The sequence below is a fragment of the Trachypithecus francoisi genome, unplaced genomic scaffold, assembly GCF_009764315.1.
Source record: "Trachypithecus francoisi isolate TF-2019V2 unplaced genomic scaffold, Tfra_2.0 Lachesis_group7, whole genome shotgun sequence".
NCBI classification, from domain to species: domain Eukaryota; kingdom Metazoa; phylum Chordata; class Mammalia; order Primates; family Cercopithecidae; genus Trachypithecus; species Trachypithecus francoisi.
The window spans coordinates 21,100,974-21,121,119 of record NW_022681472.1 but is presented as its reverse complement, the minus strand read 5'-3'; the positions used below and the strand labels follow the sequence as shown (position 1 = coordinate 21,121,119).

Genomic DNA, 20,146 nt, shown 5'->3' with positions numbered 1-20,146 from the left:
AAGGTGAAACGGTTTCAAGGCTGACAGGGTTGAGCTGTTGCCAGTGATGCAAATACTAGGAAAGGAATGAAAGTGAAAGTCAACAGAAGTAGAGGAAGCAAAGAAAAAGGAGGCTGCATTTCAGATGGGTTCTCCAAAAGACAGTGAAATCACCAAGGACAACGGGAAGACTGGTTTTGACTACCTAACTTCACTTTCTGCATTGACCCCGTGACTGTCCTGTTCTCAGTTTAATCCACTTCAACTTGGATATGGTCTCAGTATAATGATGTCCACTTGCCCTGTGCCCCACAGTAGACTCCCAGTCTCAGACTTTCAATAATAATATTTACCCACACTGGACTCCCAGATAGCCTGGATATATGCCACATCAATTAGTCCCTAAATTGAGCTATAAAAATAGGGGGAAAAATGCATTTTCAATATTATTACTCAAAACTGCATCCTCTATACATTTTGAAGACTACATCTTTTATATTCCTGATAAACAAAGAAGCAATGGAGATACAGAAGGATGACAGCATATGTAAAACATTTAACTAAGTAGCAGACAAAATACTTTTTTTTTTTTGAGACAGAGTTTCACTCTTATTGCCCAGGCTGGAGCGCATTGGTGCGATCTCAGCTCACAGCAACTTCCACCTCCCAGGTTCAAGTGATTCTCCTGCCTCAGCCTCCCAAGTAGCTGGGATTACAGGAATGCGTCACCACGCCCAGCTAATTTTGTATTTTCAGTAGGTACAGGGTTTCTCCACGTTGGCCAGGCTGGTCTCAAACTCCCGACCTCAGGTGATCCATCCACCTCGGCCTCCCAAAGTGCTGGGATTATAAGCGTGAGCCACTGTGCCCGGCCACCAGACAGAATACTGTAACACCGATGTTGAATTTAAAAAGACTCAGTATGGGCCGGACACGGTGGCTCACACCTGTAATCCCAGCATTTTGGGAGGCCGAGGGAGACGATCACCTGTGGTCGGGAGTTCGAGACCAACCTGGCTAACATGCAGAAGCCCCATCTCTACTAAAAATACAAAATTAGCTGGGCATGGTGGCACATGCCTGTAATCCCGGCTATTTGGGAGGCTGAGGCAGGAGAACTGCTTGAACCCAGGAGGTGGAGGTTGCAGTGAGCCGAGATCACGCCACTGCCCTCCAGCCTGGGCAACAAGAGCGAAACTCTGTCTCAAAAAAAAAAAAGATTCAGTATACCTGGAAATAAAAATCTCACTATAAACAAATGGCTTCCGTCTCTACTACATTCTCAAGTAGGTCATCAATGTTTCTTTTACCTTACTCTTCTCCTTACGTTAATCCATTTCTTTTCAAATGCAGTTCAAATGAGTTAAATAGAATCCTCTTTTTCTGCTCATATCCTTTTAATAGACTGATAACATCCAGAAAAAGAATTCTCCCAAGTACATGTACTTGACTCTAGTACTTCAGCCCATTGACTGTCAAGGTAGACTTGGGGGTTGCAATCAGAAAACGTTAGATATCTCCATGTCTCTAGCTATACGAATGCAAACGCTGAAGTAAGTTTTCCTGGAACTAGGAAAACTTAACTAGTAAAGATAGTTAACTAGAAAGAAACTGATGGAATTGAACAATCAGAAAAAAGTTTCTAAACCTTAGTTAACATAATAGCTATTTGAAGGAAACTGGCAAATAAGCAGCAGTTCATGTCTAAATGAACTGAATTCTTGGAAAGTACTTGAGAGACTTACTACCACATATTTCTTCATTTTGATTATTAAAAAGAAAAAAGGCAGCCGGGCGTGGTGGCTCACACCTGTAATCTCAGCACTTAGGGAGGCAGAGATGGGCAGATCACCTGAGGTCAGGAGTTTGAGACCAGCCTGGCCAACATGGTGAAACGCCATCTCCCCTAAAAGTACAAAAATTAGCTCGGCGTGGTGGCAGGCACCTGTAATCGCAGCTACTCAGGAGGCTGAGGCAGGAGAATGGCTTGAACCCAGGAGGCAGAGGTTGCAGTGAGCCAAGATCACATCACTGTACTCCAGCCTGGACGACAAAAGCGAGACTCCCTCTCAAATAAATAAATAAATAAATAAGGCTTTGCACGTTTGACTTCATGAGTTTTTTTTTTAAAGCCTAGACTGAAATAAAAAATTACTTCTTGGAAAGTTCCAATCTGTCAATTTCTTTCTTTTTTTTTTTTTTTTGAGACGGAGTCTCACTCTGTCACCCAGGCTAGCGTGGACTGGCACGATCTCAGCTCACTGCAACCTCCGCCTCCCGGGTTCAAGTGATTCTCCTGCCTCAGCCTCCTGAGTAGCTGGGATTTCAAGTGTGTGCCACCACACCCGGCTAATTTTTGTACTTGTAGTAGAGATGGGGTTTCACCATGTTGGTCAGGCTGGTCTTGAACTCCTGACTGCCTCAGCCTCCCAAAGTGCTAGGATTACAGGAGTGAGCCATGTGCCCAGCTCCAGTCTGTGCATTTCTAGATTGATGCACAAAGGTTTAGCCAGTCAATCTGTGAGCAGGATTATAAACACAGCAATGAACAATCTTGTCAGTCAACCTGAATAAATGCTAATTTCTACCATACACGTCAACCTGAATAAATGCTCATTTCTACCACTTATTTAGAAATCGATTTTCCAGGAGGCTGAGGTGGGAGAATCGCTTGAATCTGGGAGGCGGAGGTTGCAGTGAACCAAGATCATGCCACTGCACTACAGCCTGGGCAACAGGGCAAGACTCTCTCAAAAAAAAAAAAAAAGAAAGAAAAGAAAAAGAAATAGATTTCACCTCCACTTATCAAGAGGAGTGATTTAAGAACATGACATGTTATCTAACGGGTACACGTGGGCACTTCTGAACTTCTGAATGAGTTAAATACATCTTCCACATCTCCACATGTTAATGTATTATTTAAAAGTGGCAGAGATATCTATTGAATTTTATATTATTCAATGTTGAACTGAAATGTTGTTACATTACGGTTGTAAAGAATTACTAAAAAAAAAAAGAACAAAGTTATGTGATAAATGTCAAATACTGTAATAACAATAAGAAACAAGGCCAGGCACGGTGGTTCACACCTGTAATCCCAGCACTCTGGAAGGCCAAGATGGGGAGATCACAAGGTTAAGAGATCAAGACCATCCTGGCCAACGTGGTGAAACCCCATCTCTACTAAAAACACAAACATCAGCTGGGTGTGGGGGTGTGCACCTGTAGTCCCAGCTACTCAGAAGGCTAAGGCAGGAGAAGTGCTTGAACCTAGGAGGCAGAGATTGCAGTGAGCTGAGATCCTGCCACTGCACTCCAGCCTGGCAACAGGCGAGATTCCATCTCAAAAAAAAAAAAAAAAAAAGGAACAAAAGCACAAATCAAGGAAAATAGCAATATCTCCAAGCAAAGAGTAGAGTTGCTCCAGATTTGGTGCTAAAAGAGAATACTGTACTAAGACCTTCAAAAGTTCTAAGACTAAGACTTTCAAAAGTTCTAACTCATGATTTGACTATCACCTCACTGAGAGAACCACAATTACCTTTTTGTCTTGACACTGTCATTGCTGAGGCAATGGATCCCATAATTAATGCTGAGCTTGAAACCAACGACAGGGAAAGCAACTTACATGGCATACACAGAGATCTAAAAATAAATCAGGGGAACTGAGTGGCTATCCAAAGAGGAAGGTATAATTACAGAAGAAAAATAATGGTGGTACATAAAGCACCTGAAATAATATAAAGCCTATGTTTGAAGTCACCTAGGAATTAACAACTGCTTAGCTTATTATATGCTCCTATATCTTCACATATGCATCCTTAAGAAGGATAAATGTCTTAAAGATCTCAATCACTTCACAGAGAAACTAAAATTAGAAAGGCTTAACGGTGGTTTTTAATCCTCTTTTATTGTATTGATAGTGGCATCAATTGGTAAAAAGTCTCAAAAACAAAATACTTTTGAAACCATCTTGCCTATTTATATTTCTAATGTACATATTAATAAAATACTTAAAATACATAAAATATAGTACCTGAAACTGAACTCTTGGACACTGAATCAGAGACAAATTAGTACCAATTTTCCTTACGATACTTCGAGACGAACCATATGGCTTCCTAGACCAAAGTACCTGAGGAAGTAGGAAAAACGGAAAGCTTAATTACAAGATGTACAGAACTGTTAAGACAAGGCATTAGACAATTATTTGTATGACATACTAACACATTAATTACAGAATCAGAATGCTCTAAATGTTATGGCAAATAAGCTACTGTTTCTCAATCCAAAAATAAAGAATATATATATATATATATATATACATATATCTAGATATTATTAATTCAATAAAGTTTAATGTAAGGTATTATATAAAAATATAAACTAGCCAGTAATTTTTAAATACTATACTTAGAGTAAAAATTCTATTTTCATCAGGTTTTCATACTATTCTGCAACAGAAACACTACTTTATTTCTTCTGCTATATTTTTAGTTTTAGAATTTTGATATACATAATTTTTCTTAAACATATGTTACTTTTGGTGTAATAGACTTTTCAAAACAATCCCAAATTAGTACAAAGTTCAGAATCTGAATGTGTACCATGCAGGGTGCTTCATGTTGTTTGCTGCACAAGAATGCTTGGCCAAGGGTGAGCAAAGGCTGAAATCCAGGCATATTGCTCTTGGGAGGCCTACTCCACAGAGAAAAGGTAAGAAATTTCATCTGAGCAGAATTTCTCAGATGAAATCATAATAAAACAAGACATTATGCTATGCTTAAAGACAAAAACGAACCCTCAAAGCAAAAAAAAAACAAAAAGCACACATGTTGAATGTTAGTTAAATCATTACAAATTGTACCTTGAAATTTCTCCCCAGGTATATGATCTCTCTTTAAAGAGAAAAACCATCCATCTGTTTTGAGTGCTACACTTGAAAGCCTGGATAGAAGAGGTAAAGAAAAGTCGTGTGCTATTAAAAGCAATTGTAAAAGAAAAGAGTAAGAATTATATGACTATTATACTTAATTCAGCAAATTTTAACATTCAATTATATAGGGCCAGGTGCAGTGGCTCCCGCCTGTAATCCCAGTACTTTGGGACACCGAAACGGGTGGATCACCTGAGGCCAGGAGTTCAAGACCAGCCTGGCCAACGTGGCGAAACCCCATCTCTACTAAAAATACAAAAATGAGCCAGGCATGGTGGTGCACACCTGTAATCCCAGATACTTAGGAGGCTGAGGCACGAGAACTGCTTGAACCCAGGAGGCAGAGGTTGCAGTGAGCCAAGATCGCACCACTGCACTCCAGCCTGGGTGACAAAGCGAGACCCTGTCTCAAAAATAAAATAAAACAAGAAACTCAAAAAACAATTATATCCTAAAGACTAAACAAAACCAAATCAGCTGAGTATGAATTCTGGAGAAATGGATACTACCCATTTTTTAAGATCAATCCATGATCATTCTACTTTAAAGAATGAATTACCCCAATATAAACAGCATAACCAAACAACTGGTCACTGTAAACAGTGGAGGCTCCAAAATCTAACTGAAACTAGACCCTTAGATAAAAGCATATACAGCTTATAAAACAAGCACAGAAACTACCTCATTTCTTAAATTTTAGCAATCAAGTCTAATTCAAGGATAACAGTATGAGTCAGTGTGGGGTTCAGGGCTGGGCACAGTAGCTCACATCTGTAACCTCAGTGCTTTGAGAGGCTGAGGCAGGAGGATCATTTGAAGCGAGAAGTTTGAGACCAGCCTGGAGTCTTTCTGTGAGACCCCCATCTCTACAAAAAATTGGAAAATTAGCATGGTGATGCGTGCTGTCGTCCTAGCTACAGGAGAGTCTAAAGCAGGAAGGTCGTCCCTCAAGCCCAGGAGCTCCAGGCTGCAGTGAGTTAGGATTGCACCACCACACTCCAGCCTAAGCAACAGAGTGAGACCATGTCCCCCCGCTGCCCCCTCCCCCCGAGAAAAAAACCAACAAAGTGGAAATCATAGAAGGATATATAATAACCCCGGCAACCTGCCATAGCTTTCATGTAATTTTTATCAGATATTTTCCAAGGTTTCACTGAATCTTACCTAGAAGAGTTCCAAAAAGTACTTATAACCTATACTGACTCCAATAACCAACAAAAATGATAGCTCTTGCTTTGGAAATGTAAATAAAAAGGATGGCAAAGATTAGAAAACTGGTAAGTAGAAAGGAAGATAATATTAAATATGAATAGTACACAAAGAATATTAAGAAGCAAAGTTACTCTGAAGCTTAGAAGAAAACATCATTCACATCAATAATCATGCAGGATTATGACACAACTAGTCTTAATAACACGTGAGGACTAAGGGAAAGGAAAACATTCTGACTAGAGAAACATGGGAAGCCTCGCAGTTCTACAATGTCAACATCAGACTATCCACCAACAAAAGAACAAACATGGGCAAATAATTCTAAGACAGTATTTAAGCAAACTCTTTACCTTATCATTATTATTTATTTTTGAGACGGAGTTTCGCTCTTTCGCCCAGGCTGGAGTGAAGTGGAGCAATCTCGGCTCAATGCAACCTCCGTGCCCCCCAGGTTCAAGTGATTCTCCTGCCTCAGCCTCCCAAGTAGCTGAGATTACAGTAGCTGGGATTAGAGGTGCATGCCACCATGCCTGGCTAATTTTTTTGTATTTTTAGTAGAGACAGGGTTTCACCATGTTGGCCAGGCTGGTCCCGAACTCTTGACCTCAGGTGATTCACCTGCCTCAGCCTCCCAAAGTGCTAGGATTACAGGCATGCGCCACCGCATGCGGCCCTACCTTATACATTTTAATAGATCCTGATCTTTTACAAATAAATCCATAGGGCAAAAGTAAGTACACCATTCAGTCATTTCTCTTCTTGAGTCTTCTATTTAGTCACAAGTCAAAACTCTCCTATGATGTAGTACAAGTGGAATGCTATCTATGCATCACAATGTGACAATTAGACAATCTACAGTGAATCTTTCTCCCCTCCAGCAAGCAAAGGTCTTGCCTGGAGATGAGGAGGACAAAAAGCTCACAAAGAAAAATTTAGAAAGGATTTGCCAAGGTCAGGAACTAATGTTTCTGCCAGCTTTTAGCATTCTTCACTACACATGTTGAGGGCGAAAAGTCAACTATTATGTTTCCATCTGTTTAATATCAGAAAAATACCAGGTGCCTTCAACAAGAGAAGTGGCCAATGATTCAGCTTTTTTTTTTTTAGACGAAGTCTCACTCTGTCACCCAGGCTGGAGTGCAGTGGCGTGATCTCACTGAAACTTCCACTTCCTGGGTTAGAGCAATTCTGTCTAGCTAGAATTATAGGCAGGCGCCACTATGCCCAGCTAATTTTTGCATTTTTAGTAGAGACGGGGTTTCGCCACTTTGGCCAGGCTGGTCTCGAACTCCTGACCTCAGGTGATCCAATCGCTTTCGCCTCCCAAAGTGCTAGGATTACAGGCATGAGTCACCACACCCAGCCGATTCAGCTTTTAATTATAAGGAATAGATTATTTAGGTATCTTGTACAAACTTAAAGGAAGGGAAAGAACAGATTGCTTTATGTGATTATTTTTTCAAGCATACACAGTAGCCTAACATAATGTGTTTTTCTGTCACTTGTGAATTACATAGTACTTAGCGCCAATAAATATCAAATAAGGGTCTGTGTAAACTAATGACTGAAATATTTAGAATGAAGAGCCATAACCTTTATTGGATGGTAGGAAAAAGTGACGGGAAAGAATAGCTAATTTCCAGGAACTCTAAAACTAGGTCTGACTACTTTTCTATTTTTTTCTATTCAGCCCTCATAGAGGGGGAGAAATTGTAAATGGCTGTGCAGAAACAGTGAACAGATGGTACTGAAAAGTCACCATCTGTGCATTGGGAGGCTGTATGACCCAAGTGCATCTCCTACCGTAACTTGTGGCTGAACTATGTCTTGTCAGTATGCTAGTTTAGAGAAGGAAAGACTTCCTCTAAAGAGAAACTGTCCTTAATATTTCTTTAGATGTAAGAGAGAAGGCAGGGAGAAGAAAATGGTCATAAAATCATAAGATAATCCAATTTTTTTTTTTTTTTTGAGACGGAGTCTTGCTCTGTCACCAGGCAGGAGTGCAGTGGCATGATCTCAGCTCACTGCAACCTCTGCCTCCCGGGTTCAAGCAATTCTCCTGTCTCAGCCTCCCCAGTAGTTGGGACTACAGGTGCATACCACCCCACCTGGCTAATTTTTGAATTTTTAGTAGAGACGGGATTTCATCATGTCGGCCAGGATGGTCTTAATCTCTTGACCTCGTGATCTGCCCACCTCAGCCTCCTAAAGTGCTGGGATTACAGGTGTGAGCCACCATCCCTGGCAAAATAATCCAATTTCATTTAGAAAATAAGACAATCCAATGCCATTAAGAAATAGCTGGCCGGGCATGGTGGCTCACGCCTGTAATCCCAGTACTTTGGGAGACCAAGGCGGGCGGATCATGAGCTCAGAAGTTCAAGACCAGCCTGGATAACATGGTGAAACCCCATCTCTACTAAAAATACAAAACTAGCCGAGTGTGGTGGTGCACGCCTGTAATCCCAGCTACTCAGAAGGCTAAGGGAGGAGAATAGCTTAAACCCAGAAGGCGGAGGTTGCAGTGAGCTGAGATTGTGCCACTGCACTCCAGCCTGGGACAAAGCAAGACTCCATCTCAAACAAAAAAAAAAAAAAAAAAAAAAAAGCTAAACAGGGCCAGGAGCAGTGGCTCATGCCTGTAATCCCAGCACTTTGGGAGGCCGAGGCGGGTGGATCATCTAAGGTCAGGAGTTCGAGATCAGCCTGGCCAAAGTGACAAAACCCCATCTCTACTAAAATACAAAAATTAGCCAGGCGTGGTGGCACACGCCTGTAGTCTCAGCTACTCAGGAGGCTTGAGGCAGAATTGCTTGAACCAGGAGGCGGAGGCAGAGGTTGCAGTGAGCAAGATTGTGCCACTGCACTCCAGCCTGGGTGAAGAGCAAGACTCCATCTCAAAAAAAAAAAGAAGAAAAGAAATAGCTAAACAGAAAAACCATGCTTTATCTATGAAAACTGCTTTTAAATAACAGTGAATCTGTGTGTGTGTGCGCACATGCATGTCTGTGTCTAGTAATGACAGTCCATAACATTTAGCAACAGTGCTTGAAAGTGATGACAGCAAGGAGGAGGATGACAACAGGAAAGTAGTTTGTTCTTTTTTAACATTGTGAAATGCTATTGTAGAAAGTGTTGACGTGTGAGGCTGGAATCTGAAGCTGTCATCTGTCTCATCCATGATGACTGCACTCAAGCTGTATGTGGTAATTCAGTTATTATAGACTAGTTTAACGTACATTATTATTTGAGGGCAAGTTTTAGCAGGAAAAACTATAAATCTAACTCTAAGAAAATTCTGGCTGGGTGTGGTGGCTCACGCCTGTAATCCCAGCACTTTGGGAGGCTGAAGAGGGTGGATCACTTGAGGTCAGGAGTTCGAGACCAGCCTGGCCAACATGGTGAAACCCAGTCTTTACCAAAAATACAAAAATTAGCCAGGGGTGATGGCAGGCACCTGTAATCCCAGCTACTCAGGAGGCTGAGGCAGGAGAATCACTTGAACCCAGGAGGCGGAGGCTACAGGGAGCCAAGAACACGCCACTGCACTCCAGCCTGGGGCAGAGCAAGATTTCATCTCAAAGAACAAACAAAAAAAAATATATGTTTTTCAAGACAAACTATGTGATATTAATGCATTAATGCAGTGGTTCATGTATCCCTAAAATTACACATGGACCTATACTGTTAATCAGATCTTTAAAAAGTCAGGACCTAATAAAATGTAAATTCTTAATTCTCAGGGTTAAGTTAAGGGAAAATTAAAAGTGTGTGTTGGGAAGGGGGAATGAGTGAAAATGGGAAGATGAAATTCTGTAACAATTTTTAAATCCTTAACCAAAGATTAACACTTCCCTCAGTTCTCTTCTTCCTTACTCACATTCCTCCTCCAAAGCACCAAAAGAAAACCAGAGTACAATAATACAAATTATTATAAATACTTGCTATAGTAACTTTTCCTCCAATATAAAATACTGAAATTAATCAGAATCACATTAGCTTGTGTCACACTGTTCTTACTTCCTGCAATTTAAAAACATTTTTGCTTAGGTACATAAAAAGTTTGGAGATATGTGAGTATGTGGTTCAAATGTTCAGGGAAAATAAAAGACAGTAAAGAGAAACAGGCCATTGTAGCATAGAGGCCTGGCTTTAAAATTAGCCTCTACCAATTTACTGCCCGTAGAAAGCTGGCCAAATTATTCACCCCTCTATGCTTCTGTTTTCTCACCTATAAAATGGAGATACTATCTACTTCATGAGCCTATGAGCATTAAATGAGTTAAGGTATTTATAATGGTTTTTGTTTTGTTTTGTTTTTGAGAAGGAGTCTTGCTCTGTCGCCCAGGCTGGAGTGCAGTGGCATGATCTTAGCTCACTACAACCTCTGCCTCACAAGTTCAAGCCAGATTCTTCTGCCTAAGCCTCCCGAGTAGCTGGGACTATGGGCATGCACTACCATGCCCAATTAATTTTTGTATTTTTAGTAAAGACAAGGTTTCACTATGTTGGCCAGGCTGGTCTCAAACTCCTAACCTTAGGTGATCCGCCCGCCTTAGCCTCCCAAAGTGCTGGAATTACAGGTGTGAGTCACTGCACCAGGCCATATATGTTTTAAATAAACATTAATAGTCATCTTTCCCTTCTAAGGGTAGCAAAGTACACTGAAAAGAGAAAGGATTTTGCAATCAGAATTGGGTTCATATTATAGTTCTACTACTTAGGTAACTTTGGTCAAGGCAGTTAAACACTCTGAACCTCAGGTTTCTTATCTGTAATGTGCAATGTTGTATTGAATACAGGCAATTTATATAAAAGCACTGGCCACAGTAAGCACTGGCACAGTAAGCCAAGCAGGGATGGCTATTATAGTAATATTAGTGTGCAGAGTCAAAGACAATAAGCCAATCACCACTGGCTGTTCTAATGGGAAAAATGAAACGAAACAAAATCTGATCTAAAAGCTTGTAATTTCTTCTTTTTATTCTTTATTTTTTGGAAGCAGGGTCTCACTTGTAGCCTACGCTGGAGTGCAGTGGCATGATCTTAGTTGACTGCAACCTCTGCCTCCCAGGGTCAAGTGATCCTCCCACCTCAGCCTACCAAGTAGCTGGTGCTACAGGCACACACCACCATGCCCGGATAATTTTTGTAATTTTTGTAGAGATGGCATCTCACTGTATTGCCCAGGTTGGCCTCAAACTCCTGGACTCCAGTGATCCTCCCACCATAGCCTCCCAAAGTGCTGGGATTACAGGCATGAATCACTATGCCAGCCTTTTTTTCTTTTAAAAAAAAAAAAAGATAAAATAAAGGATGAAGGCAGTTTTCACTCTCGGAATGCTTTCAAGCACAGTATCAAATTCATTTAAAAGGACTGACACAGTGGCTCACGCCTGTAATCTCAGAACTTTGGGAGGCCAAGGTGCACGGATCACCTGAGGTCAGGCATTCGAGACCAGCCTGGCCAACATGGTGAAACCCCATCCCTACCAAAGATACAAAATTAGCTGGGCATGCATTTCACTTTCCTGCAATTCAGAGATATTGTTCTTTTAACAAATTTAAGGTTTGTGGCAACTTGTGTCAAGCCAAGTCTACTGGCGCCATTTCTCCAACAGTATGTGCTTACTTCATGTCTGTGTCATGTTTTGCAGATTCACACAATATTTCAAATTTATGCATTACTATTTTATTTATTTTTTTTGAGACAGGAGTCTTGCTCTGTTGCCCAGGCTGGAGTACAGTGGCACCGTATCAGCTCACTGCAACCTCCGCCCCCTGGGTTCAAGCAATTCTCCTGCCTCAGCCTCCTAAGTAGCTGAGACTACAGGCACCCACCACCACGCCTGGCTAATTTTTGTATTTTTAGTAGAGACGGGGTTTCACTATATTGGCCAGGCTGGTCTCAAACCCCTGACCTTGTGATCCGCCTGCCTCAGCCTCTCCAAGTGCTGGGATTACAGGCGTGGCCAACGGCGCCCGGCCCCCCTTTTTTTTTTTTTTTAATACTTTAAGTTCTGGGATACATGTGCAGAACGTTCAGGTTTGTTAAATAGGTATACATGTGCCATGGTGGTTTGCTGCACCCATCAACCTGTCATCCAGGTTTTAAGCCCCACATGCATCAGGACAACGCATGCATTGTCCTAATGCTCCCCCTCCCCTTGCCCCCCAGTCCCCGTATATGCCAGGCCCTGACTTATGCATTCTTATTATATCTATTATGGTGATCTATGATCAGTGATCTTTGATGTTATTTGTTACTACTTTAATTGTTTTGGGGTGCCATGAACTGAGCACACGTAAGATGGCAAACTTAATCGATAAATGTTACGTGTGTTTTCACTGTTCCACCCACCAGCTATTCCGCAATCTCAGACCTCCCTATTCTGAGACAAAATAACACTGGAATTAGGCCAGTTTAACCCTACAATGATCTCCAAGTGTTCAAGTAAAAAGAAGCATTGCATGTCTCTCACTTTAAATCAAAAGTTAGAAAGTATTAAGCCTAGTGAAGAAGGCAAGTTGAAAGTACAGACAGGCTGAAAACTAGGTCTCTGGACGAAATAGTTAGCCAAGCTGTGAACGCAAAGAGAAAGTTCTTAAAGGAAATTTAAAGTGCTGCTACAGTGAACACATGAATAAGAAAGCAAGAAGGCCTTATTTCTGATATAGAGAAAATAAACATCAAACCAGTCACAATATTCCCTTAAGCCAAAGCCTAATCCAGAGCAAGGTTCTAATTCTCTTCAATTCTCTGAAGGCTGAGAGAAGCAAGGAAGCTACAAAAGAAAAGTTGAAGCTAGCAGAAGTTGGTTAATGAGGCATAAGGAAAAAAGTCATCTCCATAACATAAAAGTGCAAGATGAAGAAGCATCAAGTGCCAACATGGTGAAACTCCATCTCTACTAAAAATATTTTAAAATTAGCCTGGTGTGATGGCGCACACCTGTAATCTCAGCTACTTGGGAGGCTGAGGCAGGAGAATCACTTGAACCCAGAAGGCAAACGTTACAATGAGCCTAAGACTGCGCCACTGTTCTCCAGCCTGGGCGATAGAGTGAGACTGTCTGAAAGAAAGAAAAAAAGTGATTCGTTGTATTTCACTATCACTTTATTGTGGTGATCTGAAATGAAACTCATAGTATCTCCAAGATATGCCTGTACATATCAGATCAATGGGAAAACACATGTTAATCACTGAAAGGTAGAGCTAAGAAAGCTTCTTTTATTTTCTGGTGCCCAAATATAAAATCTTGAAAGATTCCTTTGCATTTTTATTCTTAGGCAACAAGCTAAAAAATATTGGAAATTAGTTAACCCCAAAAGATCACATTGCTTTACATTAGAAGAAAATTTGTTTTTATATGAATTTTCAGCTAACTGATTAAAGTTGATGATAATATGCTAGCTGCAATAAGTTAAAAATAGATCTTGCTAATCTGCTATTAGTAGGAAAGACTCTCAGTTGTAATTACAGTATTTTGAGCAAGTTAATCCTTCTTTAGCTGGTCCATTCTTTGATGAAAGGCACCCATTTTCCAGCTTAAAGTGAACAAGCTAAATAAAGCGTGTTATCTGTGCCTGAAACAGAATTCTGTCCTTTAGCCTCAATTAGCACTACTCATATTGACCTGTCTTGGGGTGGGAGGCTGGTAACAGCAAAAATGTAAGAAACTATTATTGAATGTACCTACACTGTACAAGCCACTGTGCTTGATGCTTTACATACACTGTCATTTAATCCACAGGTAACTCAGCAGTAGCAATTCTTATAGCTACTTTGCAGAAGAAGGCAATAACTGACAGAGACAAATTTCAGATTCAAGTGTGTTTAAATCCAGGACCCACAATCTTAACATTAAACTATACTTCTTATTAAAATTACAGTAAATAGAAATTATAAAGCTTTAGTTTTTGGAAATCATAAATAACAAAAACTTCCCTTCCTTGTGCAAGCAAGAGAAAAAGAAACTTTTGCTGTCATTACTAAAATGTCAATCCACACGATGATAAAACTGAGCTAAGTGAAGTTTTTTCGTTTTTTTTAAAGATAGGGTCTTGCTCTATTGCTCAGGCTGGAGTACAGTGGCACAATCTCAGCTCACTGCAACCTCTGCCTCTCAGGCTCAAGCAATTCTCCTACCTCAGCCTCCCGAATAGCTGGGACTAGAGGTATGTGCCACCATGCCCAGCTAAATTTTTTAAATTTTTTGTAGAGACAGGGTCTCACTATATTGCCCAGGATGGTCTCGAATTCCTAGGCTCCAGCCATCCTCCTGCCTCCGTCTCCCAAAGAAGCACTGAATCTGGCCACTAAGTGAAATTTAAAACATAGGAACGTATATCTGAAATAGATGAAAATACCAATAAATTTACAAGTCATTTTCCTATTGCTTATCCTCAAGCTAATAATCTCAAAATTATGTAGCTACAAAGATAATTTTATTTGGTTTCTACTATTTAATCTCTGAAGAAAACAGATGTAATCTTGGAAGTTGGGGAGATTCAAAAGTTCAGGCACAAAAACAAAAAAGTAAAAGTGCACTAAAAAGTATACCCATATTCTGCCAGGCACAGTGGTTCACGCCTATAATCCCAGCACTCTGGGAGGCCAGGGTGGGCAGTCAAGAATTCAAGACCAGCCTGGCCAAAATGGTATAACCCCGTCTCTACTAAAAATATAAAAATTTGCTGGCCGTGGTGGTGTGAGCCTATAATCCCAGCTACTCAGGGAGCTGAGGCAGGAGAATTGTTTGAATCTGGGAGGCAGAGGTTGCAGTGAGCTGAGATTGCTCCACTGTACTCCAGCCTGGGCAATACAGCAAGACTCCTTGTCAAAAAAAAAAACAAAAATATACCCATATTCAAATTATGTAACCTGCCTATATCTTCAATAAATAAAATTTAACTCTATGTCATAGCCATGAAAAAAACGAATTTGAAAATGTAAAACAAAATATTCTACAAAATGTGCTTGGCATAATACTTGCTCTTATAATTTATAGGTCTAAACAAACTTTATATATTAGTAGAAAATACTTATTAAAAAATGTCAAGATGAAAACTAACATCTCTAGCATAGAACAATCATTATAGTAACTTTTTCCTTCTTATCAATAGTTATTTTTAAGACATGACTTACCTTTTAAACAACTGTGTTGTTTAAACACATTATAACAGCATTCAATGTTAATAATTCTACAACATTAAGAGCGCTGCCAAGTGTTAGCCAAGCATATTTTATGCAATGATTTTTCTGCTTATTTAAGCCTTTTCCTCACTAATAACAAATATATTGCTCTTAATGGTCACATGAATACTGGTTAAGTTTTCAATGTAACCCAGAAAGTTACTTCCTTACTTTGAATACTGAGAAAAGATTCACTTCTATGATTTAAATAGAAAGCAAATTAAACAGTACATAAACATATTGAATTCAAGATGTTGGTCATATATAGATTTATTTCATTTTCTCAGAAAAAATTCTTAAAATATCTAAATGTCGGGATTTAAAAAATGAATTCTGAGCACTCACCGATTGCATGCTTACTCCAACTTGATGAAAAACCATCCTAATTAGGCGCTTAATCCAGCCAAGCATTTATATGGCAAAGTCTCCCCAGATTTGCATTTCAAGTACTTCTTCAGGCATACATAGCAGCACATGGTCCATAAAACACACTGAAAATTTAAAATGCAAATACTAAAATGAAATCATTATTATTTAGAATTTGTACTGTCTACATGTCTCACAGAGCAAGTCTAAAACATTTTTAAAACTTCATGTGCAGCCTGACCAACATGGAGAAACCCTATCTCTACTAAAAATACAAAATTAGCCGGGCGTGGCGGCGCATGCCTGTAATCCCAGCTACTCGGGAGGCTGAAGCAGGAGAATCGCTTGAACCCAGGAGGTGGAGGTTGCAGTGAGCCAAGATCGCGCCATTGTACCATTGTACTCCAGCCTGGGTGACAGAACAAGACTCCATCTCAAAAAAAAAAAAAAAAAAACTTCATGTGTAATGTAAGAGAAAAAAAGATTTGCTTGTGATTAGCTTGCTTAAAGTAACTGTAACAGTATAAGGTGTTTTGTTTTCTTTTGTTAGTATTTTTTTCAGTCAGTGTTCTTAGCTGGAAGCAATAAAAACCTAGTTTGGCTAATTCAAGTAAAAAATACATTTATGAAAAGATATCTGGGGGATAACAATCTTCAGAGAACCCAATTTATAGGCTACACAACCAAGGACGTTCAAAACTGTAGCAGACTTGGCCCTGGGAAAACACCACTGCATTTGTTACTATCACCACAGAGAGGGTCCATGCAGTTCCTCCCTTTCCATGTCCCCAGCTCCAAAGATGCTGTCTGTACTGGTGTATTTGCTAGACCAAGTCCACAGCTCACGTGTCATAGTAAAAGGAAGGCTGACAAAGCAAGCACCTGGCTATAGTAACAAGCAGGTTAAGTTTCCCACCAAAAATCATAAAGGAAAGAATTCCAGAAATACAAAACAGAAATTCAGATGCTGAAAGACCAAAACCAATAAATAAAGTCTTTTAATATTCACTAGCACCATAACCCCTGTCATTCATTATCTGCCCTACTCCCCATCAATATACTGTATATCTGACAGAATTACAATGTTAACTTGTATGGTATAGATGACTTTACTGGAAGTGTTGGTCTCTAACAAGATAAGGGAGTTTGCATCAGAATACGAATCAATACACTGCTCTCTCATTTAAAAAATCTTGCTTAAGGCCGGGTGTGGTGGTTCACATCTGTAATCCCAGCACTTTGGGATGCCAAGGGAGGTGGATTGCCTGAGGTCAGGAGTTTGAAACCATCCTGGCCAACATGACGAAATCGCAACTCTATTAAAAACACAAAAATTAGTTGGGCGTGGTGGCAGGAACCTGTAATCCCAGTTACTTGGGAGGCTGGGGCAGGAGAATCACTTGAACCCAGGAGGCAGAGGTTGCAAATGGCACCACTGCACTCCAACCTGGGCAACAGAGTGAGACTCCATCTTAAAAAAAAAAAAAGAAAAAAGAGAAAGGAAAAAAAGAAAATCTTCCTTAAAGGTTGGGTGCGGTGGCTCATGCCTGTAATCCCAGCATTTTGGGAGGCTGAGGCGGGCGGATCACTTGAGGTCAGGAGTTTGAGACCAGCCTGGCCAACACAGTAAAATTCCATCTCTATTAAAAGTACAAAAAAAAAAAAAAATTAGCTGGGTGTGGTGGAGCACGCCTGTAATCCCAGCTACTCAGAAGGCTGAGGCAGGCGGGAGGTGGAGGTTGCAGTGAGCTGAGATCACGCCACTACACTCTAGCCTGGGGGACAGAGCAAGACTCCATCTCAAAAAAAAAAAGAAAAAAAGAAAATCTAGCTTAAAAAATCAGCTAAACAAAACAGTATGCTGTATGCTATAGTTGACTTACATAGTGATGTAAGCCCTTTATCTCATCATGACCAGAAACAGTTTGTGGTCTACATTTTGAGAATAACTTTATAGATAACACAGAGAATAGGAAGAAAAGTAAAGATGCTACAAGTGTGCAAAGTGCTGGGTGAAAATAAACTGAAAAGAGCTGGGTGCTGATGAAAGAAGGAAGATGTGCATCATGGGTAAAAATGAACAGCCGTGGGGGAAGACAGGATGTAGTATAATAGGGTGTGAGTTCATATGAGAATCTGAGCTAAAAGCTTATATTGAGAAAAAGGGAAAAAGACACAGAAATCCTATTAGACAAACCTAGAACCTAGGTATAAGAGTTTGACTCAATATGGTAGAACAGTTATTTTAGAAAGTTTGCTGAATTCAGCCGGGTGTGGTGGCTCACGCCTGTGATTCCAACACTTTGGAGGCCAAGGCAAGAAGATCGCCTGAGGTTAGGAGTTCAAGACCAGCCTGGCCAACATGGTGAAACCCCATCTCTACTAAAAATACAAAAATTAGCCAGGCGTGGTGGCATACACCTGTAATCCCAGCTACTTAGGAGGCTGAGGCAGGAAAATCGCTTGAACCCAGAATGCAGAGGTTGCAGTGAGCTGAGATGGTGCCACTGAACTCCAGCCTGGGCGACAAGAGCATAACTCCATCTCAAAAAAAAGAGAAAAAAAAGAAGAAAGTTTGCTGAATTCACCAAAGTTTAAATTAAGTATTATTTTTTAATCCTTTGAAAAGCTGTAAAAAAAAAAAAAAGCATACATATTTTGCTCTATAGAAAATTTTAACATGATGGAAAGTTCTAACTTTCCTTTCCTTTTTTTTTTTTTGAGACTGAGTTTCGCTCTTGTCACCCAGGCTGGAGTACAATGGTGCGATCTTGGCTCACTGCAACCTTCGCCTCCCAGATTCAAGTAATTCTCCTGCGTCAGCCTCCCAAGTGGCTGGGAGTACAGGCATGCACCACCATGCCCGGGTAATTTTGTATTTTAGTAAAGACAGGGTTTTACCTTGTTGGTCAGGCTGGTCTTAATCTCCTGACCTCACCTCAGGCGATCCACCACCTCAGCCTCCCAGAGTGCTGGGATTAAGGTGTGAGCCACCGCACCCGGCCGGAAAGTTCTAACTTTCTAATATGTTTTTCACTTACCTTTATAAGTATAATTCTACCAGACATACAGTATGTATATCTGGGTATGGGAAGTGGGGCACAGAGTGAATGGGAGGGATTATGGTGCTAGGGAGTGTAAAACAACTTTTGATATATATTTGAATTAGTGAAATAATGCTTTTAGTCTCCTTTATTTATTGGTATTACAAACGAGAGCCCTTAGCTAAAATATCCAGACACCACTAAATTATATTAATAACGAGCTAACTTCACAGAACATTTGTTATGTACCTGGGATTATCAGGAACATTTGTACGCTTATTAAGTCATTACATATAAAGTCTCAATTATCACAAACCACCTTATTAAGGTAGATATTAAATTATCTTCTATTTGTAGAGGGGCAAACTAAAGCATAGTTAGTGTAACTTGAGTAAGGGTCACATATTTATAAGTGGCAAAGTTAGGACTCAAACTAGATGTTTCCGTAAGTCTGTGCTTTTATCCACTATAACCATGCAACTAAACAAAAGAGGAGTAGTTTGAAAAACTTATTCGAAATTTTGAGTGTTTTGTTTTTGTTTCTGTTTTTTGAGACAGAGTCTCACTCCATTGCCCAGGCTGGACTGCAGTGGCATGATCTCAGCTCACTGCAACCTCTGCATCCCAGGTTCAAGTGATTCTCATGCCTCAGCCTCCTGAGTAGCTGGGATTACAGGCATGCACCACCACACCCAGCTAATTATTATATTTTCAGTAGAGACAGGGTTTCCCCATATTGGCCAGGCTGGTCTCGAACTCCTGACCTCAGGTGATCCACCCACCTTGGCCTCCCAAAGTGCTGGGATTACAGGCCTGAGGCACTGTGCCCAGCCAGGTGTTTTCTATTTTAATTTTTTCATATTGTGATTACATTCAACTTTCAACATGTTTATATTCTCAAGCTAATGACATAAAATATTGAAGTATGAAGGCTTTGGACTTGAGTCTGTACCCTTGTTGTGCCACCTACTAAATGGTAAGTATTAACAAGTTATCTCCAGATAGGAACAGTACTCACAGAGTTGTAGGAATTAAGAGAGATAATGCATAAGTCATTTCAGTAAAAATACTAAAAAAGTAGGTTAATACTAACAGGAATGGAAAAGAATAGATGGATTCAGGATGCCAATAAAAGAAAGAATTAACCAAACTTGGTAAAGTAGCTGGCTAAAGCTGGGTGTGACATTGCATGCCTGAAGTCCCAGCTACTCAGGAAGCTGAGGGAGGAGGGTCCCTTGAACTTAGGAGTTGGAGTTCAGCCTGGTCAACAAAGCGAGATCCCATCTCTTTTTAAAACAACAACAACAAATGTAAAGTGGTTGGCTAGCGCAATTAGGAAGAAGAGGAAAATCAAATTACTCCAAGGTTTCGGTTGGAGATGACAGAAATTATGGCTATCAGATAAGGAAATGC

General features: G+C 40.3%; 1 protein-coding gene across 4 annotated transcripts in view; it reads right to left on the bottom strand.

Annotated features, from left to right (window-relative positions):
- MTFR1 (mitochondrial fission regulator 1) overlaps positions 1–20,146 on the bottom strand; it is an 89,754-nt gene that overhangs the window by 49,700 nt on the left and 19,908 nt on the right. For all 4 annotated transcript variants that reach the window (XM_033202615.1, XM_033202617.1, XM_033202616.1 and 1 more), the window contains exons 2-3: positions 15,669–15,814; positions 4,016–4,114 (exon numbers count right to left, since the gene is read on the bottom strand). In XM_033202615.1, the coding sequence (XP_033058506.1) occupies positions 4,016–4,114; positions 15,669–15,734 (165 nt within the window). In that variant the 5' untranslated portion in view covers positions 15,735–15,814. The remainder of the gene's footprint in view (positions 1–4,015; positions 4,115–15,668; positions 15,815–20,146) is intronic.